General features: G+C 40.9%; 1 protein-coding gene across 5 annotated transcripts in view; it reads left to right on the top strand.

Moving 5' to 3' along the window:
• The window catches only part of LOC121928441, a 39894-nt gene that overhangs the window by 5894 nt on the left and 6646 nt on the right, over nucleotides 1-27354 (top strand). The window contains exons 3-10 of one of the 5 annotated variants that reach the window (XM_042463132.1): nucleotides 2358-2550; nucleotides 8243-8362; nucleotides 9868-9990; nucleotides 12318-12495; nucleotides 20443-20522; nucleotides 21466-22299; nucleotides 24291-24471; nucleotides 26328-26475. In XM_042463132.1, coding sequence (XP_042319066.1) covers nucleotides 12403-12495; nucleotides 20443-20522; nucleotides 21466-22299; nucleotides 24291-24471; nucleotides 26328-26475 — 1336 coding nt within the window. In that variant the 5' untranslated portion in view covers nucleotides 2358-2550; nucleotides 8243-8362; nucleotides 9868-9990; nucleotides 12318-12402. Of the gene's footprint in view, nucleotides 1-2357; nucleotides 2551-8242; nucleotides 8363-9867; nucleotides 9991-12317; nucleotides 12496-20442; nucleotides 20523-21465; nucleotides 22300-24290; nucleotides 24472-26327; nucleotides 26476-27354 lie in introns of those variants that run through there. The other 4 variants (XM_042463134.1, XM_042463133.1, XM_042463135.1 and 1 more) reach the window with 4 other exon arrangements.

Below are 27354 nucleotides of genomic sequence, written 5' to 3'. Positions count from 1 at the left end.
TCAAGTTGCTATGTAATGTGAGAGCATTGTCATCCCACATTGCGAAATGAACACCCCCCACAAACTGCTCATGTCCACCATGGTGATAATCTCTATCTCCTGGGTCTGAGTACTCGCATTCAGCACTGCAGCTTTGTGGTTGTTAACTGCCCTCATACCGATCTTGATTCATGATGTCTCTGTGGATGAGCCATCTCCAAGACCCTCTCTCTTCCACCGCTCTACTTAAGTCTTGTAGATTCATGCCTGTCAACTTCCTAATTGAGTCTAGCCATTTGATGTGTGGTCTTCATCTCTTTCTACTATCCTCTACCATTTCTAGCATTAATGTCTTTTCTAAAGATTCATGCCTTCTCATGATGCAGCCAAAGTACGACAGCCACAAATTAATCATCTTGGCTTTTAGGGAGAGTTCAGACTTGATCTTTTCAATGACCCATTTCTTTATCTTTTTGGCTGTCCACGGTATCCTCAGCACTCTTTTCCAGCACCACATCTCAAATATGTTTTTTTAAATCCACTTTCTTCAATGGCTAGCTCTCATATAAAGATGGGGAATACCATGGCTTGGGTGATTCTGACTTTGGTGCTTAATTGTATATCTTTTCTCTTTAAGATCTAACTGCATGCCTACATTTCATTGGGCCCTAGAAACTGATTCCATCACAGGGAAGAGGAGCTTTAGTATGGCAGATCTCAAATGTATTATAGGGCTTACCTGCCACTGATTCTGGAATGAACAGAGAGGACACTGATATTCATCTCCAAAACATTATGTCTACCACAAGGAAATTGTCCACCAATATCACTTACCTGATTGAACATGACACCAATCACCAGGCCTTGTCACTGCAGCCATTGTTCTGAATCAGCTGCCACTGTCTCAAGGCCACTGCAACAATCAATTCCTCCTGTGTTTACAGCTTCAGGACATGCAGTACCTTTAACTGATGCACTTCAAGACTTCCCTCCATTGCTGTGCAGCCTGTTTCATCAGCCTTGGCTCCATCAGTATCAGCTCCAGTGCCTCCTGTTGATTCCACATCAGCTGTAGTTACTTAAGTTTGCTCAGGCTCCTCTACAGATGATTGTGACTCTAATACATCTGTACATGAGTATCCCTCTCTGTTCTCATCCTCTCCTACAGAGGAAGTTGTTGACAATACATCAGTATTGCCATCAGATGCTCTCTGCCCATATGTACTTCTCATTCTACACATGGCCAGATCTCTCATGCTAAACCTCTTGTCCCAGCCTGCACAACCTCTTGACTCAGTGTTCCAAATGGTGGATGCTCAGAATTCTACTCTAGTCATGCTTCCCCTCCTGCCTGGACATGATAAAACAGTTTTGGTCCAAGCCTTTGGTATACCATTTCTGGCTTCATCAGTGGAGAATTTATACAGAGTTTAGCAAGAAAAGGGACATGGTTGCTCAGCGGTTAAGCCACTGACTCTGACGATGGAAAGGTCAGCAGATCGGCAGTTTGAGACTCAAGAGCCGCAAGACAGAGTGAGCTCCCATCACTAATCCCAGCTTCTGCCAACCTAGCAGTTCAAAAGCATGTGGGAAGGTAACAGCGTTCCATATAATCGTGCTGGCCACATGACCCCATAGTTGTCTTTGACAACACTGGATCCCTTGGCTTAAGTAATGGAGATGAGTACGATTTGATAGTCATATTAAAATGGAAAACTTTGCCTTTTTACCAGCAAGAAAGTGCCAGATTTCTGTTTACAATCTAGCTGCAAATTCAATTATTGTGGAAGCCTTCCAGTCAAAAACTATGAAGAAGTTGCTTCCCCTCCCCCCCCGCTGCTCTGATTGAGAGGGCCACCGTTTGGTTCTCCTCGGTCAATGATTTATTCTCCTGCAGCATTATCCAGTCAGTTAGCCAACTGTCAAACATGTATGACTAGTTACCAGCTATTTCGGTGGAAGACACTTCTGTTCTTCACCCCTAACAATCTGCTTCACCCCTAACTCTTTGTCCTTGTTCCCATTCTACCAGAGTTAAAGCTACCTCTTACACATGGCTCAAGAGACTCATTACCAGATGTATGCCATACTACAACATGGTCATAGTCCTCTTATCTTCATGCATAATTGCAGGCTGACTGTAGAGTGAGGTCTAATGCTTCATTTGCTCAATGTGGATGATGGCTTCACTTGCAAGGGCAGTCCCCTCTGCTGTCGTCAGCTAACTTAGACCTGACTCTTTCCCTGTGGTAAGCTTGCTAGTCAGTTGTGTGAGGTACAGAGACCACAACAAGCAGGTTGGCTATATGTAACTGTGCTTCTTTGAGTAGTCATCTGTGCCCTCAAACAGCCCACCCTCCTCTCTTATCTTTCTGCAGGTCTGTCCTCACTTGACAAATGGTGGAACTAAAGAAGGAGTAGCTTTTGGCACAAAGTATAGATGTACACCTGAGAGGGCGGGATTACCACCAAAAGCGACTCAGCTCTTGAACTTTCCATGTTGTGGCTCTGTGCAGGTGCAAGACCTAATTGTGTGAGGGCACAGGTGACCACTCAAAGAACCAGTTACAGGTAAGCAACCTGTTCTTCTAGTTGGAACTTTTTCAACAATGGTAAAGAAACAGATATTTCTACAGTGGGGCCTTCTTATCAGCTGGGGTTTGGTTCCAGGATCCCCCATGGATAACAAAATCCATGGATGAGCATGTCCCATTAAATATAATGGCAGAGCAAAATGTTATCCCTTATATAAAATAGAAAATCAACGTTTGCTATTTATATTTATATATATTTTTTAATATTTTCAAGCCGTGGATGCTTGAATACATGGATAAAAAATCCGTGGATAAGGAGTGCCAACTGTATTAATATATGCAGCCTTTCTACTAATATCTATAGTATAATATCACTACCAAGAGCCAGTGTAGTGTAATGGTTTGAGCATTGGATTATGATTCTGGAAACCAGGGTTTGAATCCTGGCTTGGCCATGGAATCCCACTGGGTGACCTTGGGCAAGTCACGCTCTCTCAATCTTAGAGGATGGCAGTGGCAAACCCCTCTGAAAAACACTTGCCAAGAAAACTCCAAGACAGGTTCACCTTAGGGTCGCCATAAGTTGGAGATGACTTGAAAGCACAACAACAGCAACAAAAAATCACTACCATGTTTAGGATTGCATGAATTATAACTGCTGCTAGTTATGCTCTTAGTGGGGAAAAAATGAGACCTGACAAGGAAAACTCCTCTCCCTTACAGAGAAATGTCCCCAGTAAATTTCTGAATAAAATGTATATACAAATACATAGATGATATTTTAACCTCTGCTTTGGCAAATATTATTGTTAGAATAGTTATCTAGTACTAAGAAAGATGAACTCTGTATCTTTTTTTTTTCTTTTTAAAAGTATTTAAAAGTTTTTACAAAAAGAAACATTACCAATCTGGGTTCCAGTATAATGAGATGTATCAATATTATATTTCCTGACTATTCAGCTAAAAAATCCCTAGCTGACAAATACTATGATAGAACATCTTTCCCAAAATTAACATGTAAGGAAAGCGGAGAGAGAACTGGCATTTTCATTTGAATAAAATAACTAATAAACTTGGATCATATCATGGAGAATTTGGAATGATCTTGGTTATCTCTAGTAGCCCCTATTTTTTCACTTAATTTTTTGATCTAGCAAGATGTTCCAAACTCTTATCTATCCACTGGGAAAGTGACAGGGCATTTAAACCTTCCAATTATATGCAGTTTCTTGTGACATGAAACATAAATACACAATCAAATAATTAAGATAAAAAGACTAATTTACATATTAAAAAAGAAATAGTCCCAATGATTTTGTAACCCCAGATTTTCCAAGTCAAATCAGGAATGTTTATGCCCCACTATTTTCCCCAGATTAATTTAGTTTCTAGATTATAGTATTAGAAAAAGTAACTGAGATCAAAAAATTATATAGTGTAGAAGTCATTCCACTAATTTTAGTTTCACTTAGTATTATAAAATTCTCAAATGGCAGTAATTGTCTTGTTATCTGTTCTTATTGTTTGCAGAATTTGAGGGAGTGTGTTTTCACAGTTATTTCTTGCAACTGATTACCTGTTCAGGGGAAAGGACTATGGAATAGGTCCCCAAGACTATATAAACCTGTTTGTTTCCTAAACCTAAAATATTTCCATTTCCCCATGTGTAGTCTATATCTATTTAGATGCATTTTCCTTCCTGAAATATTATTTCTAAATGATCCCAGATTATACAGATATAGCTAGCCGTTAGATAAAATATTCATTGATCAAAAATCTGTCAATTTGGGATCAGTGTTTAGGCATTTTCATTTTGTGTCAATTTGTACAAAGATAGGAAATTGGGATCTAAGCTTTAGCTGAGGTGTCCCATGTTCAGCAATAATGTTGTGCAATGTCACAGATTGTGATTGCTTACAGCTTACCCTCCATGCGCCCACTTTTTTCTTGGTCCTTCAGGCCAAAATTCAGATGAGGAGATTTATCCTGGTCTTGTATTGCCTAATGAAGCATCTAAGAATTAAGTCCAAAACACACTGCAGAAATAATCTGGTTTGAGACAACTTTAACTGTCGTGGTACAATGCTAGGGAATTCTGGGAACTGTAGTTTTGTGAGACATTTAGCCTTTTCTGTCAGAGAACTCAATAAACTATAGTTCCCAGGATTCCCTAGCACTGAGCCAGGGCAGTTAAAGCGATATCAAACTGGATTGTTTCTGCAGTGTGTTTTCGACCTTAGTGTATTGCTAGAGGCATCCTCCTGTGAGTTAATCCATGCCTGTTTGTTGCTTGCATTAGTATTGGGCAGGATGGGTTAAACAGTTGGGAGATGGGTGGGGTGCCTTTTCAGATGTGACAAGTTGAAAACTGTTGTGTTACTAACAACTTGGATTGCTGGACATGTAGCCAGATTTTCTGTTACCATTGCTGATACTGCCAGTAATGAAAAATGTTAACATAAATTTAGAAAATTACTTACCCATTTTATAAACTTTTTTTAAAAAAGGAACAGTTAACAGCTATGCATCTTGGCAGTGTGGGATAGGGAAATGAACTCATTTTGGTCTAGAATCAGAATCAGTTGGTTAATTATTTATATTTCAGTGAATTTTGTGGGCCAGTATCTCTTCCCTTCCAAAAGGCACTAACAGTGTATTTTTATTTTTTAAAAAAAGCTTGTTAAGTAATAGAGCTCACAAACCATAGCCCACACATGTCTTTTTTCTGTTGTGATGTAATGCTCTGAAGCATATAAATACTGAAGTTGGTTGCTAATTTTTAGTTCTTTATTTGCATGAAAGTTTGGAACAGAGTTCTCTCAGTAAACGAAGAAAAGTTAATATACACATATCCTGAACCTCCAGGCTGGGATAAAAAAAAAGACCCTCTCCAGTTAAAACTACCATTTCTGTACAATACATATGTTTTTTATAATGCATAATTACCTCAATGACAGTTACAAATAAGGAAGTGGAAGCTTAAACCTCATAATCTTGGATCACTCCAAATGAAACATATCTGCGAAAGCATCCTTTCTGTAATGGCTTTGAAATGTACACAACTGAAAGCCTTTTTTGAACTAAGAACAATGTTAAGTAGGTGCACTCCAGTTACAGCTGGCCCTTTGGCTCCACAGGGGTTTAGTTACAGATCTCCCCACAGATGTGAAAAAACACAAGTGATCGCCTCCCATATTAATTTAATGGCAGCAACATGAACACACATACTTCACTGTAACTGAGTTTACGTTGCTGCCATTTAATAATATGGGATGTGACAATCTCTGGATAATGGAATTTGTAGATCCAAAGCCTGTGAGCTCAAAGGGCCAACTGTATAGCAAAAATGTGTAGAAAAGAATGATTAACTGGGGCTTTGGTTTAAATATATATAAACCACTTACATTTAAAGGTTTTGGAGTAGTATACAACAGTATAAAACAGTATATATAATCAATTTGTTATGCACATTATCTGTAAAATAACTTGTAAAAGTAGCCAAATGTCTGCAGATATCTAAAGTAACAATGGTCAGAACATCTGGAGAGAAAACTAACTACCTTTATTGTTTCTTGTGTGGGTGTCAAGAACATGTGGCACTTCCAGAAGGGTATCACTAGCTAAATTCAAGGACCAAATGGGCATTATTTATTTATTTATTTAATAACCTGCCTTTCTCCCAACCTGGGATCCAAGATAGCTGAAATAAGAAGCTAAGACATGATAATAATAATAAAAAAAGATTAAACACAATTTTAAAAGTTAACATACTAAAACACCACTAATACAAGGAAATATTTGGCCTCTTGTGTAACTTGGCCCCAATTTGTTTTTATATGTTACTGTCAAATGCTCACACCTGGGTTTTATAGCAATAGGCAAAATGCTGCTGCCTGATTTCCCCACCCAGAGGTTGCACAATCTATGGGTCATGGTCACATCAAGCATATTGCAATAGTTTAACCTCAAGACTGTCAGTGTCAGGACCACCATGGCCAAGAAAGCCCAGTCCAAGAAACAAAGCCTGTCAAATGCACCCTAAGCCCCTGAGATCACCTCCAATAGGAAAGGCTATTCCCAGATACAGTCCTGAACCCAGATTGAAGTAGATCTTGATAACTGATCTCATTCAAAAGGGGCTGTAGTTTACCACTTCAACACTCCCCAAAGGAATATGCGTAACCAGGCAGTGAAGAACAAACCGAAGGAAGAAGAGTCCCCTGCTGGATGCTTTGGAACACAGCCCTTTTTGTCTCTGAGGAACAGCTGTTGGAAATATCGAGGAGCGGTATTTGCAAATAAGAGTGGAAGATCTGAGAATGGAAAGAGGCTACGGAGATTACAGGGACAGTGAATAAAAGTACCACGTAGAGAAGACAGTGCAATCAGTACCTTCAGTGGGCTTTCACTGAGCAGGAGCTTTGAGGTATAGAGAGTGACCCCTTGAAACTACATCCCTGTAGAGCAGGGGTCAGCAACCTACGGCCCACGGGCCAGATACGCCAGCACGGGGCTGTTTCCCCTTCCCTCCTTGCCTTCCCAAACCCATGGCAACGCAGCTGTGGGTCTGAGAGGGCGAGTGGAGGAAAGGAGATGCCAGCACGGGGCTGTTTCTCTGTCCCTCCTCGCCTTCTCAAACCCATGGCAGTGCAGAGGGCGAGCGGAGGAAAGGAGACGCCAGCACGGGGCTGTTTCCCCTTCCCTCCTTGCCTTCCCAAACCCATGGCAACGCAGCTGTGGGTCTGAGAGGATGAATGGGGGAAGGAGAAGCCAAGGGGAAGGGGGCTGGGCACACATCCCAGTCCCCTTTTCTCTGGCCCTTTCCTCCACACAAAAGGGCTCCATGGAGCCCTTTCACGCGGAGGAAAGGGAAGCCAAGGGGAAGAGGGCTGGGAGGAGGAGCCAGACGCGTGCACCTCTATCTCCTTCTCCCAGGTGCCATTTTCTGGCTTCCCGCTCTCTCAGAGAGACAGCGGAAGACCCGAAAATGGCAGGGAGGAGGCGGAACGGGCACGTGTGTGCTCGTTCTGCCTTCTCCCTTGCCCCGTGCCTGGCGAAATGACATCGCATGCCACCTGTGGCACGCGTGCCATAGGTTTGTCATCACAGGGCTAGTGCAACATTATGGGTTACACTACAGTTAGCCTTTGCCTTGGTGCTAGTTCCCAGTGAATGTGCCTGGTTTGTACCATCTGCATTGTAGGTGATGACTCATAGAACATATTATTAAATGTTATCAATGTTACATGGAAAGAGTTTTCTAACTTTGTCCACAATGAGATGGTTAAGAGGTGGTATGATATCCCTGTTTAAATATTTGAAGAGATGTCATTTTAAGGCTGGAACAAGCTTATTTTTGCTGTTCCAGAGAACAGGACTCATGAGTAATAGATTCAAACTATAGTGGGCCCTTGCTTTATGCAGAGGATCTGCTCCCCCCCTCCCCCAGCATAAAGTGAATTCTGTGCATGCTCAAGCCCCATTTACGGTAAATGAATGGGGTACGCTTGTGTACATAGCAAAGCGCGCACACCATTAATCTAAATGGGGCTTCCCATCCACGTGACCTCAAATCCATGTATGTGAAGCCCGTGTATGGGGTGGGCCGACTGTACAAGAAAACTCAGTCACTTCAGTTTACCTTCCATGCTGTTGATGGTGGGAGGTGATGTTCAGATTGGAGGTTAGGAAAGAATTTTAAAGTTCATTTGTTTTCTATTTCTTCCAAGGTTTGCAACAGGACCTGGTTTTTCCCATCTTAAATGTGAGGGTTTCCCCATAACATTTGGAATCAAATTATCGTTGGCAACCTACATGTAGCCAGGCTTGGTTGGTTGCCATGATGACAGGTAAGTTCTTCTGTACATGCACACAATCTACAAATGCAAGCATAAACACACATAAAAGGATCATGAATCCATAGCCCATCCAGCTACAGATCCTTTGTTTCTCTATGTACTCATTAGCTTTTCATATACAGTATCACCTTAATTGTTTGATAATAAACCCTTAGCCTGACAGATTAAACTTCTGGCTGTTCATTGATACTTGGCAGGTTCCTCATCCTGAAACAAGTGCTCTGATTAGTTATACTATCAAAATAGAATGGTGGAATATGAATTGGAGGATTCCCCACATAATGTGTAGGTTAAGTGGGGTGTCATGTTCATTTTCAGAATCTGTTGAGGTGAAGGACTGCCTATTTAGGTGGACATGATAATATGTAAGTAAAAAAGGGAACCTAGATTAATCCTAACAGCTAGTTTAATGCATGATATTCAGGTGTTTTGATTGTTTCCGTGTCCATGTCAGTTGAAGCTGGATGGAAGCTGAGAAAGAGACTCCAGAAGTATAGGTTGGACAAGTCTAAGACTGTTTGCCTACTCATTAACTTTTCTTTAACTGACAACTGCTCTTTATTACATTAAGTTAATAAACTCAAAATAATTTGCCAACTTCCTGGTTACTTTAAGACAGAGAAGGGCAACTGCATTGGGTCCAGAGGCCAATTTTCTGCCAGTGGACAGAATGTAGTTTGAAGTTTTCTGATAGATCTCTGGCTGGTTAGCAGAGAATTGCCACGAGTTTCTGACTAACAAGATCAAAGAGATTTTTCTGTGGCTGAACTCTTCCATGACTGGCCTTGGCTAATTACATATTTCTTAACCTCAGTTTACCCATCTCTAAAAAAGATGATATTCATTCCATCTTGTGTTGGTGTGATATGCTAAAATCCTCACTCTCTAGTTACTCATATATAGATTGATCTGTGTCCCAGTTTGGTGAGTGATGTGGATAATAGCACCTGTGTGAAAAATATTTATGAGAAAATGGAAAGCAGTGTACTACATAGGCAGGAAGTGCCTGCATTGTTGTTGTTAACTGCCCTCAAGTTTACCTCGACTCATGGTGATCCCATGAATGAGACACCTCCAAGACAGCCTGTCCTCAGCTGCTCTGCTCAGGTTCTGCAGATCCAGGGCTGTAGCATCCTTGATTGAATCTATCCACCTGGTGTGCAGACTTCCTCTCTTTCTACTGCCTTTCACCTTCCCTAGTGTTTTGGCTTTTCTAGTGAATCCTGCCTTCTCACAATGTATCCAAAGTATGTCAGCCTCAGTTTAGTCATCTTGGCTTCTAGGGAGAGTTAAGGCTTTGTCTCTTCTAAGACCCATTTAGGACTGGAGCATGGCTTTGGCGCGGCATCCAGACTCTTAGGAGACATGCATAGTATGCTGTATTTTGGCCTGTCTGTACGGGTACTATACCAAACAATTTGATGAGGTTAGATATGAATCACTAACACTAAAGTAGGAGTGACTTCTGTGATTTTGTTGTTCTTGTATGCCTTCAGGTTGTGTCCAACTATGATGATCCTAAAGCGCGCCTATCGTGGGTTTTTCTTGGCAAGATTTGTTCAGAGAACATCTGGTCCTTTTACTTTCTTCTGAGGCTGAAAGAGTGTAACTTGGCCAAGGCATGTTCTTTAAATTCTACACTAATTCTCATCCTGGTGCAGAATATTTATTTTGTTAAATGCTGCCTCATTTCTTATTTCTATACTATAAGCATTTCCTGCATATGTACATAGCTTCCAAATTCTTCAGAAAGGCTTAGAGTTCACAATTCAGCCAAAGTATTGCTATTGTAATTACTTGTTTGGAATACCCAAACTGCATGTATTGGCTTGGAAATGCTTGCTCAATATGGGCCTTTCTTATTGTTAACACTGTCCTACTTTATATACTAATACTGAATTCAGTTCTGGGAGTAAACGTTCGAAGGTTAGGAAGAACAGAATAGAACATTCATATCAAATAGGGAGATATCAGTAGGGTGGAGAAAATTCCATTCTTTACTGGTCCTTTGAAGGGGGTTATCCATAACAGTCCAGTGGGGACTCAATATGTGCTGTGGATATGGGAGAGGGGAACTAAGACGTTGAGAGAGGAGTAGCTGAAAAACAGTAGCACTGTAGTCATCAGCATTTTGATACAGGTTCCATTTGCCCACCACTAATGTAATGGTCTTTAAGTCGTCCGTCAACTTATAGTGACCCAATTAATTTTATAGGATTTTCTTAGGCAAGGAATACTCAAAGGTGGACTTGTCAGTTCCTTCCTCTGAAATATAGACCACAGCATCTAATATTTGTTCTCCCATCCAAGTACTAACCAGAGCTGATCCTACTTAGGGCCAGTACAGATGGCCCTTTTGAGCACCGGATCAGGACCTCAGCAACCGCACACTGTGGCCCCAATCCAGCATTTTTCCTGCCCAAAAAGAAACGGCAAAACACTGCTCCTTTTTGCTGCAGAAAAAGGGCAGCTTTTCTGCTGCGGCACTGGCTTTTAAGTGCTTCTATGACATGAGAACACCGGAGCACTGCAATGCTGACTGCCATCTGGTCAGGCGAGTGGTGTGACACCAACTTGGGGGTGGAGTCAGGGCATGTGTCATCTGAAGGCCATGCCCCCACATCACCCTGAAGCCAACTGAAGCTCCCGGCCTGTTTAGTACCATAGTTTCTAAGATCAGACAGTATCTGATGCCTTTAGGGTATTTATGCCATCACTAGTGCTCACAAATATTGTCTATAAATATTGCTGAGATCAAGGAAGTAATAGTGCCACAAATTTGCTTTGGTCAGCCTGGAATACTATGGCCTGTTCTGAACACCATAGCTCAGGAAGTACAGTGACAGGTTGTGATGTGTCCAGAGGAGGTCAGCTCAGATGATAGTAAGTCTGGAAATCAAGCCTTATGAAAAACAACCTAGGGAGCTGAGAGAAGATTAAATCTGAGAAGGGATGTCATATTGAAAATGGAACAAGTTTGTTTTCTGCTGCTCCAGAGATTAAGGCATAAATCAAATCACAAGTAAGGAAATTCCAGTCTCCTGACTGTAGTAAGTATGCATCTTTTAAATACAGAGTATAGATGGTCAAGATCCAGCATGATATACCGTATTTTCTGGTGTATAAAATGACTTTTTAACCCATGAAAATCTTCTCCAAAGTTGAGTGTCATCTTATACGCCGGGTTAAGCCTGGCCTGCTCCTGCCTTTCCAGGCCCAGGCCTCCGCAGAGGCCGCGAGGGAGCTCCGCAGCCAGTGCGATCGCGACTGGACTGCTCCCTCCTTCCCAGGCCTCTGCAGAGGCCGCAAGGGAGGTCCGCAGCCGGTGCGATCGCCGCTGGCCTGCTCCCTCCTTCCCAGGCCTCTGAGGAGGCCCAGGCCTCCGCAGAGGCCATGAGGGAGCTCCGCAGCCAGCGCGATTGCTGCTGGCCTGCTCCCTTCTTCCCAGGCCTCCACAGAGGCTGTGAGGAAGCTTTGCAGCAGGCGCGATAGCTGCCGGCCTGCTCCCTCCTTGGATTTAGAAGAGGGGTAGCTGAGTATATCCCAAACTCTATATTTTAACATGAAAAGTTGGGAGTCGTCTTATACGCCAGAAAATACGGTAGTGGTTTTAATATTGGAGACCAGGTTTGAATCCCCACTTGGCCATGGGAATCCACTGGATTACATTAGCAAATCACACTCTCACAGCTTCAGAGGAAGGCAAAGACAAACATCCTCTGAACAAATCTTGGAAAATCCCTTAATGGAGTCACCATAAGACAGAAACAACTTAAAGACACACAACAACAGATAGGTGCCCCCCCCTTCCAATGATACTTTAGGTTGGACTATATGGCCATTAGTATCAGTTCCAACTCTCGTTCTACGTCACTAATGCAGTTGTATGTTTCTCCTCAGTTTTCTACTATTTTTCTCTAATTTTCAAATTAATACTTATTTTTAGGTGCATGGACTAACAAAGGCAGATAATGAACTTCATATCAGGAATTACATCTTTGTAAGAAGCCCAGTTCTATATTGATAGTGTGATGAATATGCCATTGCATCGTATTTCTGTAATTCCAGCCCGGGATGTTACTTTTTCCAGAGTATCTAAGAGCAAAGCTAAAGGGAAAGAACAGGTACTGTCAAACACTTCTTCATTTTTCTACCTAAATAATCAGAATTTTCTGAGTAATGGGGAAGAATAACTTTACAGTGTTCTTATTTCAAACTGAATCTGCTTCTGCTTTTCCTCTTAAGACAGTTGATTTTTAAAAAGATAACCTATGTATTTTATGGTTTTTAAAAATCTGTAACAAAAGATTACAGATATTATAGACAATATAATATAGACAATGTCAAGAAAGGCCTTTTTGTTTGCAAGACTAAATGTACATCCATCAAATGTGACAAGGAGTAGATATCAGCAGACCCCATTTTTGAATCGTGTATGTCACTGTGATCACGCTCCAGACGTTCTCCATCACATTGTATTGCTTTGTCCACTGTATGTAACCCCAAGAGAAAAATTGTTAAGAAGGTTAGTGGAAATGAATATCTCTTTAAATGGGTTAACAGTGGAATTTCTATTAGAAGATCGAAACCCATATATAACCAGGCTAATGGCCAATTTTCTAGTGGAGGCAACAAGACTATGGCTCCAATTCAAACAACAACCCTGAAGTTTCTGTAAATTTTATTTTAAATTTTATTGTAATTTATTGTAAACACGTGTTGTTTTCTATGCCTAATAAAGGTTGACTGACTGACTGACAATATTACATAAAATATCCCAGAGATATCAAGCTTGTGTTGCCATTTAGTAGCTATTGAAGGGAAGCAAAAGCTAGTACAGACATAGTCATGAAGAGGAAAGCCAAGTTATAGAATTTTCAACAGCCATTTGTTTCTATTCAGTGAGCCAGAACTTGAAAATTTAGTTGTTGGTATCATCTTGAGATTAAAAGGATCATTGTGGATTTTATGACAGTTTCTAAATCCCTGATAATGTAAAGTGGATTATTAGTCTTGAGTAACTTTCATCCATCGGTGTTATATCACCACATTTTCAACTGTGACTGCATCTGCACTGCAGAAATAATCTGATTTGACACCACTTTAGCTGCCCTGGCTCAATGCTATGGAATTATGAGAATAGGCAGGATATACCCAGCTGTCCAATGGCTCATGAATGAAAGGAGTTACCTACCTCCACTTCAGTTTGGCTTCAGGACTGGTTAGTGTATAGAGATGACCTTGGTTACCTTTGTCATCTGGGTGAAGTTAGAATGTATTCCTAGACTCAGCTCAGCCATGAATCTGGATACCCAGGTTTGGGCAACAGCTGGGAGCGTTTTTGCAAGGTTAAACCTTGTGTAACAGCTAGACCTGTTCTTGCAGGTATCTGATGTGGTTGTAATGACACATGGCTCTACTGTAGTTCTCTCCTAAAGACCTCCGCAGAGACCCAGGCCTCCACAGAGGCCGTGAGGGAGCTCCACGGCCAATGCAATCGCCGCTGGTCTGCTTCCTCCTTCCCAGGCCTCTGCAGAGGCTGCGAGGGTGCTCCGCGCCCAGCATGATCGCCACCAGCCTGCTCCCTCCTTCCCAGGCCTCTGAGGAGGCCCAGGCCTCTGCAGAGGCTGTGAGGGTGCTCCACAGCCAGCGCGATCGCCACCGGCCTGCTCCCTCCTTCCCAGGCCTCCACAGAGGCTGTGAGGGAGCTCCGATCGACGCCAGCCTGCTCCCTCCTTGGATTTGGAAGAGGGGTAGTCTTATACTGCGAGTATATCCCAAACTCTATATTTTAACAAGAAAAGTTGGGGGTCGTCTTATACGCCCAGTCGTTTGATACTCCAGAAAATACGGTAATTTAATGCTTTTGTTGGTTTTATGCTTTAGGTGGAATAAGAATAGAGTAAATAAATAACTAAAAATAAAATTAAGATATAATATAGCTAAACACCTGCTATTCCTGCTGTAACAGCATTTCACCTACCATTACCAGTTTGACATTTACAGCTTCTTACTTTATCTTACCGGTAAACCCATTTTTGATTACTTCTGATAAACTAAAAAGGTAGCTGAAATTAACGTAAATATCTCAACTAGTATTTTTATTTATTAAAATCTTTCTGTCCCACACCTGTAAGATTTTGAGTAATGATTATAGCATACAATACAAGGAACATTTCAGGATAAATGTTTTATAATTTTCTCAGTCTTTAACAGAATGCACTTGAATAGTAATTTCTTAATAGGAAAATATACTCCTTGAATTCTTTCCAGTTAACTATATATTGCAGTTTGCATTTTTGGAATAAAATGTCTGCTGTCGATCAGATAAGGCATCATGGTATGGAATATTCATATACAGTTACTATGATCTGTGACTGAGGTTCTTTTAAGGGCAATCTGCAGAAGCCTACTTATATGCATCTAAGCATTCACAGGACTTATGTGAGTCCACAGAAATTTATCCTGTGTTGCTCCCAAAATCTGTTTCTATATCTCATAGGTTGTTTTAATTCAATATGTGCCACTTTGTCATTTTTGGCAGTGGGGAAGTAGAGAAATAATAGCATTTGTGAAAGCAATCCTATATACATTTGAGAGTAACTCCAGTTGAACGCAGGGGGCTTCTATAGAATTGTACTGTCTGTATAGTATAAATAATTCTAGTTTTCCTAACTATTTTTCATATTCCTATTTCTCATAATTTACACAAAATATTTATTTAGAATGCTTCAGCCAACCTCCATTCCCTCTTCCATTTATTACAATTAATTGATGTTCCTCAAATTGTTTCTGTGCATTTGATGGCATTCATGAATGTAGCCGAGGAATTCTGTATTTCAGAAGGTTGAGTGGTAACAAATAGTTTTCTGTTTTTGGAACATATGATGCATAGCATTGGTCTTTAGACTTTCATGTCTTATTCGCACAAATCAATCTGTCGAAGGATCTGAAGTCTCACTGTGATAGTAAGAGGAATTCTTTCTCTCCTTTGAATGTTAAGTTTACTGGCATTCTGGTGATATATTGGTCATTCATGTGAATTTTTAAGGACATAAATCCAATCAATAGTATTGTTGAGAGTAAGCATATACACACACACAAAAATAATTACATTATCAATGGAAAATCACAGTAATATTTTTGCATAGATTTTATTGCTACCAAAAAGTAAAATATAAAGTATATAATTTTTTAAAGAATACATTAGAACTAGTGGGAATAATTTTTATTGCTATAAAATATAAACATCTCCCCCACCTAGAATAGTTCTGTGTTCCATTAGTGGTACACATACCACTGGTGAAGAACCACAGCTATATAGCAATGCTTAAAACTGTGTATACATGTGTGTGCAACAGAGAAAGATGGTGTGATGTTGACTGTATAATACATAGCACCAAAGAGATAAACATGTTTGGTAGCACTAATTTTTTTGAATCCCACTGCTGGGACTGATGTGAGGTTAAGAAACCCCAAAGGTAACTGGGCTTTTTTTTTTCTCCTTCTAATTGTGAAGATGCCAGTGAGCTTGGCCAGCAGTAGCAGAAAAGTATAAATTATTTTTGTGTAATGCTGAATATATAATGGTCATATAGAATTATATAGTTATATAGAATTATATAATTATATAATGGTTATATAGAATTATAGAATGGTTATATATGCATATTACATTGAAAGAGTAATTTTCTATCATCCTTTGCATTAAAGACTATTATTGGTTTGAAGTAGCCAAAATAACTGTTCCTGAGTAGCATTTAAAAATATTTTCATTACTATTTAGATTATTCACTTCCTACTCTATTGTTGCAAATACTGTATTGTTGTTTTAGCTGCTTTCAAGTTGATCTCAACTCATGGCGACACTGTGAATGAGACATCTCCAAGACCCCCTGTCCTCCACCTGTCTGCTCAGGTCCTGTACGCTTAGGCCCATGGTTTCTCTGGTTGAGTCTATCCATCTGGCATGTGGCCTTCCTCTCCTTCTATTTTTCTCCACCTATCCCACTAGCATTGTCTGTTTTAATGAGTCATGCTTTTTCATTATGTGGCTAAAATGTGACAACCTCAATTCAGGCTTGATCTGTTCAAGGACTCTTTTGCTAGTCTTTTTAGCTGTTCATAGGCCCGTTACAGATGGGCCTAAAAGTGTGCGCTCCGCGCATGCTAGGGTTACAAAGGGCTGTCCTTTCTGGACGCTCCCAACCTAGGACGCGCAGAGCACGCACAAAATGGCAGCGGCCGTTCCACACAGCTGCCGCCATTACTACGTCATGACTGCGCCACCTCTAAACGGGGCGGCACGGTTGTGATGTAGTGGGGCCGTGTGAGGGCGCATAGTGTGCCCTTTCCGCGGCCCCGGAAGGAGCTCTGTTTCGAAGCTCTTTCCAGGTTTGTGTCGCTGGGCGCAGCCTTTAGATGGCTGTGCCCAGCGACGCAGAGGAGAAAGGGGCCAAGCAGTCCCTTTCTCCTCCTCCCCGCCGATGCGGGGTGTCCTTGGGGCTTCAAGCCCCAAGGACACCCCTTTCCAGGCTGCAGGGAAGTGGCCTGGAAAGCGGTGGATCGGGGCCTCAGTGGCTGCCGCTCTGGCCACTGAGACCCTGATCCGGTGGGGAAAGGGGCGGGTGCAGGCCGCTGCTTTTCGGCGGTCTGTAACGCACCATAGTATCCTCAGTACTCTTCTCCAGCACTACATCTCAAATGAATTAATTTTCTTCCTATCTGCTTTGTTCACTGTCTAGCTCTCACAGCCATACATGGTAATAGGGAATACAATGGCTTGAACAATCCTAACTTTAATGTTCAGCTGTATAGCTTTGCAATTTAGAATTTTGTCTAGTTCTTTCATAGCAGCCCTTCCTGTTCCTAATCTTCTTCTGATTTCCTGACTGTATCACCCACCAAAAAGCAGTAATTAATTACAATGTATTGAAAAATGGTTTGTGTGTGTGTGTTTCGGGTAAAATCTGGAAGAGCACATTAAAACTGTAGTACAGTGGAACCTTGGGGCTGTACAGATGAGGAGAAAGGGACACATAGAGGCCGCTCCTTTCTCCCCTAGATCATGGCTGCCCCAACCAAACGGCGCGGCAACGATGCACCTGGAAAAAGGAGCTGTGAAACGCGGCTCCTTTCTCCGCTGCTGCCGAGGTACCATAAGCGCCCTGGAGTGGAGCTGTGACATTCTTTGTGTACCACACCATTTGGATGCGGTGCATGAAGCATGTCACCGTTGCATGTGCTGTGGAAATGGTGGCGCACCAAGATGGCACGGAGTAGGGCTTGGGAGCATGTGGACACTCCGCTCTCCCGAACTCTACTTTCAACCCCAGGCCGGTGCATAGATCCAGTCTCTACCAGGCCCTTGTTATTCTCTGGGATTTGGTTCCAGGACTCCCCGTGCATAACAAAATCTGTGGATGCTCAAATCCCTTTACATATATTGGCAGAGCAAAATGGTGTCCATTATATAAAATAGAAAGTCAAGGTTTGCTATTGGAAATTTATACTTTTTTGGAGTGCTTGAATCTGTGGATAAAAAATCCATGGATTGAGGATTGAGGATATCTGCCCCTTTCTCATCTGTGGATAAGGAGGGTTGACTGTATATAAATTAGGAAAATTTGTTGATTCTCAAATTTGGGTTTCCCATTGTTGTTGAACTAAGAATCCTAGAATATCTGACTAATGACCCTGCTGTTTGGGGCTTCTGAGAGCTGAAATCCAACAAGAGGTTTTATTTTTCAAGAAAACCAGGTTTATGATTAATGATTGCGGTGAGACCAAGCTGTAGAGAGAACGCAGGCAGATTACAATGTTGGGAACAGCCAACGAGACTTAAGCTAGGAAAGGTGGAGGCTACTCCCAGGAGCGAGTATAAAAAGAGAAGCAGAGGCATATTTGAAGTTAGTTAGGGAAGAGTTTTATTGAACTCGATGGGGTTAACAGCCAAGGAGATTGAGGGAGGCTTATGTATCCATGTTAGGGGAGATGTTTATTGTACTCTGAAGGGTTAAGAGCCACTGAGGCAAGATTAGGCTGCTGTGAGGGGCAGTGGGAAAGGGTTTTTAGGTACCTGAGATAGGGACGAGAAAAGTTCTTAATTAAATTGTTGTGATAGTATCCTGTGGGAGATAAAGTGCTTGGTGACTAGTGGAGTCACAGATAGCCAGAAGCATTAAAAGATACAGAAGATAGATAAAGTTTCAGTGAAACCTTAGACTGTAAAGGAACATTTATAAGGCTATAAACAAACAATTACAAAGATAAGCAAAAGAAGTTACTAAACCATGTAACTACTAAAGTATTTATACACTGTCTATCTTGAATGCTATCCTCTAAGAAAGACACTGAATTCAACCAGATTTGTAAATAAAGTCCTATTGTTTGTTCAAGCAGTTGTCTGAAGTGGTTAAAGAAACACATTCAAAATGCTACCAATAGATAGGAAAGTCTGTTAGGTTTGAGATACATCATAAAGTGGGTGTATGGCTGTCACTGAATAACTGTCAATGAATAACTGAAGGTGGCGGGGTATAAGAGGCCCAGAGGGCTGACATCTAGAGAGAGTTCTAGTGTAGGTGGCAATAGAGGTGAGAACTGAGTTCAAATGTCGCATCACAAATTAGGTGGCAAGCTGGTGGGATAGTTGCCATCCTCTTGACAAACTGATGGCAGTGGTGGCACACAGTGAACAAGAGTGAAAGGTATTGAGAGATTTAGGTAGTGCCACCTTGGCACCACAAAGGTAGCATGTAAAATAAAGAAATTAACTCCTTCACAGTAAGCTACTTACCACTCTTAATAATCTGTTATTAACCTGTGATCTTGCCAAAGTTCAAGAACAAGTGTGTGAGAGGGAATGAAGAAATATACGTATTCCTATTATACAAAATCTATGCTATTTGTGTGTTTAGTAATAGTGGCAGCACCAACATTATTGTGATTGTTGATATTGTTAAAAATATTCATGAATCACCTACAGCATCAAAGGAGATATACAATTTAACATTTCTTTTGTTTTATTGGATTTATATCTCCCCTTTTGACCAAAATGGGATGGAAAAACAATTCATATCAAAACAGCCAATTAAAATTAGAACAGAATAATCTTCACAACAACAGAACATAATTTCAAAACATAAATGCAGTGCACCTTAAACTAGGCCAAAAATAAATAAATGTAGAACTCTGTTTATAGAGCATTCTACATGCAGAACACAGTCACAAAGATAGCCTAGCTTAGTCTCTCTTAGTGATAGGACAAATAAAGCAGAAAGATGCCCCTGGGAAGGTTTATAAAGCTGTGGCGGATGATTTAAACTGCAGTTCTAGACCAGCTTAAACCCTATTAAATGCATTGAGATTTGCATTCAAGTAAACATGCATAGAAATGTATTGTTAGTCCAATTAAGATGGAACTTACATATGAGCATATTTAGCACTGTTTTTACTGAATTCCCAATTCTGTAATATAAAGAGACCCATTTGTTTTGAATTCTTCTGTCCAGGCAATTGTGATATGTTATGCCCACAGTACTTTTTAGATCTTAAGTTTAACTCAGTGACATTTGAGAGAGACAATGGATGCAGGCAAACACCTTTTGTTGACAAAGGTTGATAAGAGTAGTAGAAGCAATTCACTTTGAGAACTTGAACATATATTACCCACAATGGCATTGCATTTAAATCCAAAAGTCAATAATTACTTGCAAGGAAAAATAGAACAGTATGATGGGCCATTTGATTAGGTAGTTTCAAGCACTCAGGTGCTGTATTCATTGTAGATCCATACAAAGAGTTTCTTTATGTAGTATAGCTCAATGCTGAATGAACCTCAAGTTTTCAGAACTACCATAGTTGTTTTTTGCCCACAGAACACTGAGGTTCAACATTTACAGCAAAATACAAAATAGTGTCTTTACAAAGCAGTCACTTATCTATAGCACACTATAAAAGATGCACTAGAGTCTTTCTTCATATATGCTACCATGATACAGGAATTTTAATGTTACATGTAAAGTCTCAGTCAAACTTATCTGAAAGCCTGATTATTATTTTTCTTGCAGACTGGCAGTTCAGCCTCTATTTCTGCTCCTCGTAGTTTCTCTCAGACATCTGTCACACCAACCAGTCAGGACATCTGCAGGTAAAATAGTGGCTGTGTCATTGCAATGAAATACTACAGAAGATGTCTACACGTGTACATCTTCGTCATGTCAAGTATCAGATACACAGACTACAAGGTTCTGCAAGACAGTTATCCTAATCATGTCACTCTTAGAATATGCAGTTTTTTTTTTAAATGCAAGTTTAGAAAAAATAATCTTAGAAATAGGCTTTCCAGGACCCCCCCACACATCCCTCCCCATCCAAAAGGTGCACTGAACAGTAGAAGACTTTGGCATGTAATACTAACTTGATGTTAGGGTAGCACAACCTGTAGGGTACATTACATATCGTATCAGTGTCCTATAAACTGAAAACAATGCAGGCACTCTGAGATCATTTTAAAGCACAACAGATCAAACAGGGTCTGTGGGTAGAAACTGTGTTCAGAGCCTTTCCTTTGTACCCCTAGACATTATTTTTCCTAATGGAGTCCCATAGCAGCTAGAGTGAAATATTTTTGGAGGGAGAGTAAGCACATAGGAGAAGAGTTCAGCAGCCTTTCCCTATACATGTTGTGTTTTGAGTGGCATTCCCTTATGTGCCTGTATAGGCACACATACATTTAAAGCAAGAGTGGGCAAAGTGCATCTCTCCAGGTATTAGTGGTATGCAGCTCCCATCTCTCTTGGCCAACTCACTCAGTGGTAGGAAATGGTGGGGATGAGTCTCCAGTAACATCTGGAGGGATGCCTTTGTCCAGCCCTGCTTTAAAGACATAGGCATAACATGCATTGCATCATATGCATCATGCCACCATTTTAACTTAATCTGTTTCATGCTGCTGTTTGCAACTTCTGTTCTGCTTGCTGTTTGCTATCCCCACACTTGCTGAAATTGTCATTTCTTCACATTATTGTATGCATTCCTTTTTAATAATTGTTTTTACTTTATGTGCTTTTATTCCACTGTTCTGCATGCAGTTCCAGTGCAGTGTATTCTGAATGTTGTCATCACAGTCCAGTGCAATCTGCTGTTGTCTTGAAAAATCCTGTCTGCCAGAATTCTTTGACTCAAGGGTCCACTGTGACAATAATCTGTCAGAATACGGTGCAGGCTTCCAAGAAAGACCTCCATGAGCATGATTGTGTCCATGGTCTCAAGTCTAAGAATGGAAAAACTACCCAAGCTCTGAAATTCTCCAAGTCTCTCAGTGATATGGACCAGAAGGCTCAGAGCACAACTCAAAGCTTTAGCTACGTGGAACGAACATGTTCAGAAGGCAAACTGACACAAACTCAGGAGCAGTGTTTAAGGCTTAACACATTTTATCACAAAGAGAAGAAACCGTTCAACCTCAGGCCCTTTACTTTTAATAATTCCAAACTCTCCTATTTCCAGTCACTTTCTACAAATTACTTGAGCACTTCTGGGGCTAGTGCTATCCACAGTGCAGTACACGTTCCTCTCCTGGAGGACAAGTGTGACAGCGAATTGTCCCGAAGTAAAAAACTGCTGCACTGCCTTTTCTCCTTCTCTCATAGCTCCAGTGTAAGCAGTCATGAATTGGATAACTACTCAAGCTGCCTCCAACCAAAGAAATCACCCAGTGTGATAGTAGAGAGCACAGGTTTCTGTTCAGATGACATGGGAGATGATGATGTCTTTGAGGACAGTTCCTCTGTGAGACTGAAAATTGCAGAGCTGCGGGCACCACTTTGTTCAGTTGAAAAGGATAGTGACCTAGACTCTCCTTCTCCTTTGTCAGAAAAATTTTCCCCACTCTCCCCCGTATCCATATCTGGGGATGCTTGCAGGTTGGTTTACGGGGAACCACTTTCTTCTACTCCCTCCCAGTTTTGTGGCAAATGCTATGTTCCTTGTGTTTCCATTCTTGCTTGCTTGCTTTAATATGTGCAATTTGAAGAGCGAGCTGCTCTCTCATCTTACTGATACTGTTTTAAGCATACAATCAGAGTTGCTGTTTGAAAACTTGTATCAATTTTTCCCCTTTTCAACAGTTAACCTATAAGTATCTTAAGAAAATCAGTTTAAACATATGAATGACCACTTCAGACCTGTATCTGAAAGATGCTTTTTACCCATGATGACCATTGCTTCCCAGGATTTTCAGCTATATAAACTATGGTTTTGAGAAATTTGGCTTGGATCTAAGGAACCACACCTACTCTTTCCTGTATGCAGCAGGATTCACACACTTTTTTCCTTGCTGCAATTTGTCCTCTCCCCTTCAAACAGTTTGTGAGGGTCACGTGCAACGTGGCTTAAAGGCTTGCAGTATAGGGCCAAAGGTATTCTCTCTTGAGTTTATGAGTGCTTAGCTTTCTTCACTTTATGACCTTTTTAAAGATAGCAAATGCAGGGGGCTGTTTTGGAAGATTTGGGTGGAAAGTTTTGTCAGGGTGGCAAAAGTGAACATAAATGGTCATTTATCATGGTGGTGGAAATAGTAGTTTTCTGTAAGGGGTTGAAAAAAAATTGTCATTTCTAGTGATGTCAGCTTGGGTAGCCACCATTTTTCCTATAATATTTCACTGGGATAGTAGTAGCATTTAATACCTTTCCTTTGAAATGAGGTGTAACCCAACTCTTCTGATAGGAACAGATATTTTGAATGATGATCTCAGTCCTGCTGTCAACAGAACTTTGGTGTATTTCCTTGAAGGAGTCTGATTCATGGAGTTGCATAATCAACTGGTCTCTGAAGTAGTGGGAGTAGTAGTAGTAGTAGTAGAAGTAGATAAAAGGAAACCTCTCGAGGACAGGGAACATTCTACACTGAATGTAGACTACACTGGGGCATATCAACTAAAATGAATTCAAGCTGAGATTTTTTTTTCTAACAGCCAAGCACAAGTTAGTATCCAGAAATTTTGTTGAGAAAATTAATTAGGACTGATTTCAACCCCATCCTTTAGTGACATTTTAATGACATTTTTAGCATTTTAAAACGTACTTATTTGGTTCCCATAGTGTTGTAGAATTCAGTAATGATTTCAGTTAAATTATTCTCTATAGAAATGTCGTTTTCTTTTGACCGAATAAGCATGTTTATGTCCTGGAAAGTACTACAATAAGTACCACTGATCTCTTATCAAGATGATGCAAAATGTAATTCTTTTGCCTTTTAGGTACCTGTTTTCTTTTTGGCCAGGAGTGGGCAACTTCCAGGATCAGAGAACCTAGCCCCACCCCTCTGCCAACTCTCAAAGTTTTTGACCAAAGAAATTGGCAAATTACAATACCAGTAACCAGTAACAACACGTGGCCCCATTCCCACCACACCACCCCCCTGTTTTAGTCCTAGAGAAACCTTTTTCAAAACCAGAAGTGACAATTTCTGAGAAAAGCCTTGAGGCCAAAGCTGGCCTATCACTAGAAAAAAGCCAGGAATGGTGCCCTTTGAGTATTCTATAATGTTCTGTGGGCCAGTTTCTTGAGGTGAAACAATTGAAGTCTACAAAAAAGGCCTTGAGATTGCAGGGGCCTTCCTGGGTCATATTTTGCCCATCTCTGCACTGGACTCTGGACTAGAGCCTATAGAAAATCTCAAGAGCTAAATTAGTGCTTGTGTTTACTTACATTAGTCTGTGCTGTGCAGTTTTATATTATTTCATTGGAAGCAAAATTGCAGCCTTGGAGATCTGTGCTGGCTCACCATGCATGATCTCACAACGTTACATATTTCATTCATACTGTTCCGATTTTCAGCTGTATGGTGTTTTTTTTAGTTTGCGTCCTGGTCATTTTTCCTTTCTCTTAATAAATTGTTATGCTCCTGACACAGGATATGCCATTGTGAAGGAGATGATGAGAGCCCTCTAATCACTCCCTGTCACTGCACAGGAAGTCTTAATTTTGTGCACCAGGCTTGTCTGCAGCAGTGGATCAAAAGCTCAGACACTCGTTGCTGTGAACTCTGCAAATATGAATTCATCATGGAGACCAAACTGAAACCATTGAGAAAAGTAAGTTACAGCATTGATACTCAAATGCCTTATATTGTTGGGCAAATAAATAGTTGTGTATTTTCTCATTAACCCTCAGGGCCACTTAAATTGCAAGGAATTTCACATTACATATATCTGAAGCAGCTGTTAATCTTTATTTGGATATATCACCAAGACATACAAGATACGTGGACTTGCTGAGGTTTAAAAATAGAGGTCACTTCCTCTCTACCAGTGCTGAGCAACTGTGCCAGCAACAGTGGTCAGTTTTTATCCCTGTCCACCCCAACACGTTTCCCAACAGGATAACAAAAATAAAGCTAGAGGAAAACTGGAAGTTCCCTCCAGCTTCTTCTTTAACATGATTTTCGATTGACTTTCAGATGGGCTTGTTTTCTCCATTTTGTGGATTGTGAGATGAAAAGAAAGTTCAGCTACCACATTTCCTGTGTCTTTGTAGTGAATGATCTTCTGTGTTGCTTTGCTTTTTAAAAAATGAGAGGGTCCTGAAGTCTTGGGGGTCACAAATGGGTTGGGGGGCACCTGTGACCTGCACTTTTCCCCTGCACAGAGACATACTGTGAGTACTTCTACTGTGGGTGTTGATGTTCCAAAAGAAGTGCTTTTGTATGTGGATATCACTGCTACTGCAGAGGGTGTGAGGTGCCTCTTTTAGACTGTATTTGAGGTGCCGCTGCCTGCCACTGCTGCAGAAACAGAGAGAAACTAGGTGTGTGAGAGAGGTGTTGCATTTGTTAAGAGGAGCTGCATGTGAGGCACACTGCAGGTGTGCATTCAAGAGAAATGAAGAGATAACCCTTCTTCAGACATTTCTCATGAGTTGTACAAATGAGTGGAGGGAGCAGGGCAGTGACAGCTAACCCTTCACTGGGTGTCACATAACCTGAATAGCCTCTCTCCTTGACATGTTTGTGTCTGAGCAAAAGCTCCTATTATGCAGATACTTCCATTGTATGTAATTGCCCTGCTCCTATCTAATTTGTTGATTTAGTGCAGGGACGGAAACTTTTGGAGAGAACTGCTAAACATGTATTTGCAGAACACTCCTTTAGGTATTTACATGAAGTGTATAGAAGAGGGATACGAAGACTGCGGGATATGAGCTTCTGTCTTCACTTTAGCCCTCAGGTCAGCATGTGAATAATAATAATGGATTACATCGTCTCCTGCTGACTGTAAAGATAATATAAGATGAGGATAATGTAATTGGCCTGTCTTCCAGGATTGCTGTAAATACTACCTGGATGATATCAGTGCTGCCCTTTCAACATCTTAAAGTATATTGTAACTGCTAACTTCAAAGTCACAGGAAATAGCGTTGGTGCTAGGTTGATATGGTAGAGGTCTTTCTGGAATCCACTGCTTAGCAGAGATGCTTGAGCAATTGTAAGCCCGAGGGCAGGGAACCGTCTAATTAAAAAGATTGTATGTACAGCGCTGTGTAAATTTACAGCGCTTCATAAATAAAGGTTAATAATACTTTCCTTCCTCCTACATTCTAAAGTTTTCTGAGGGAATAAAGGATCTATCTTGTAGATATTTTCTTGGATTGCAACAATGACAAAATGTGGTTTTGTCAGAGCCTGTAAGTACAAGGAAGGAAGAAGCTTAGAGGAAGTGGAGGTCAGAAGCATATATAAAATGTCTGTTATCTCAAGTTACTTCATTACTTTTTTTGCAGACAGTGTGCTATTAAAAGTATAGATGTGATAAATGTTCCCTTCAACATTAGTATTAATAATTCTTAATTGCCTTGGAAGCAACACAAATACTAAGAAATGTGTCTCTTTTGTGATGTCCTAAAATCCCCTTAAAGGATCTAACCTTGTTCTGTTTTCTGTATTTTGGCCTAGTGGGAGAAATTGCAGATGACTCCTAGTGAGCGAAGGAAGATCATGTGCTCTGTCACTTTCCATGTGATTGCTATCACTTGTGTGGTGTGGTCTCTCTATGTCCTCATAGATCGTACTGCTGAAGAGATTAAACAAGGGGAATCCACTGGTATGTTAACTTTGCTTTTTGCAGTCAGAAAGATTTTTGTGCCTTGTGCTACACTAATGATGCTCTGTTTTATATGTTCTTTCCACAGAGCTACTATGGATGTAAAGGTTTGGTAGAGGGCACAAATGCAAAATAGCTTATACAGTGTACATTGTCCATAATGCATATTTGCATCTGAACAAACTCAAAGTGGGAAGTGTAAAAAGTGCAGGAGGAACAGAAGTCTTGGTTCTAGAATTAATCCAAGTTCAGCAAGCCTCATGTTTCTGATACAATTTCTGATAGGAAATTCAGATTAAGTTCTTCAGTATTACTGCCAATTCATCCTCTGACTCCTTTCATTTTGCTCTCTTCCTCCCCCCCAACACTCACTTTGTAGTTCAGTGCTACAAAGTGCTACAATATACAGAAGCTAGTACTAGTTAGAGCCTAAAAATCTTGGTTTTCATTTTTAATGAAAAATTAAAGTATATGGACAATAGGGTATGCTGCAGGGGTGGACAACACTAGGTCTGGAGGCCAGTGTCTGGCCCTAGAATATGCTACAGATATCATCTCCCTGCCCTACACCAAAAAGCACTAGGTCAGTGGCAGAGAAGATATGGGAATTAATTCTTGGAGTGTCATTCTTGAAAATGCACATAGAGATTGAACTAGCATTTGAATTGAAAATATTCTGTATGTATATGACCATGGGATGTGGTGGCTTAATGGTTAAGATGCCAGTTCTGATGATCAGAAGATTGGAAGGTTGGCAGTTCGAGGCCCAAATGCTACATGACTAGCTCCTGTCACTAGTACCAGCTTCTGTCAACCTAACAGTTCAAAAGCATGCAAATGCAAGTAGATAAATAGGTACCACTTCGGTAGGAAGGAAGC

Source organism: Sceloporus undulatus, chromosome 4 (genome assembly GCF_019175285.1).
Source record: "Sceloporus undulatus isolate JIND9_A2432 ecotype Alabama chromosome 4, SceUnd_v1.1, whole genome shotgun sequence".
In the NCBI taxonomy this organism is placed as follows: Eukaryota; Metazoa; Chordata; class Lepidosauria; order Squamata; family Phrynosomatidae; genus Sceloporus; species Sceloporus undulatus.
The sequence above is the reverse complement of the archived record's forward strand: the minus strand, read 5'-3'. Positions and strand labels throughout refer to the sequence as shown.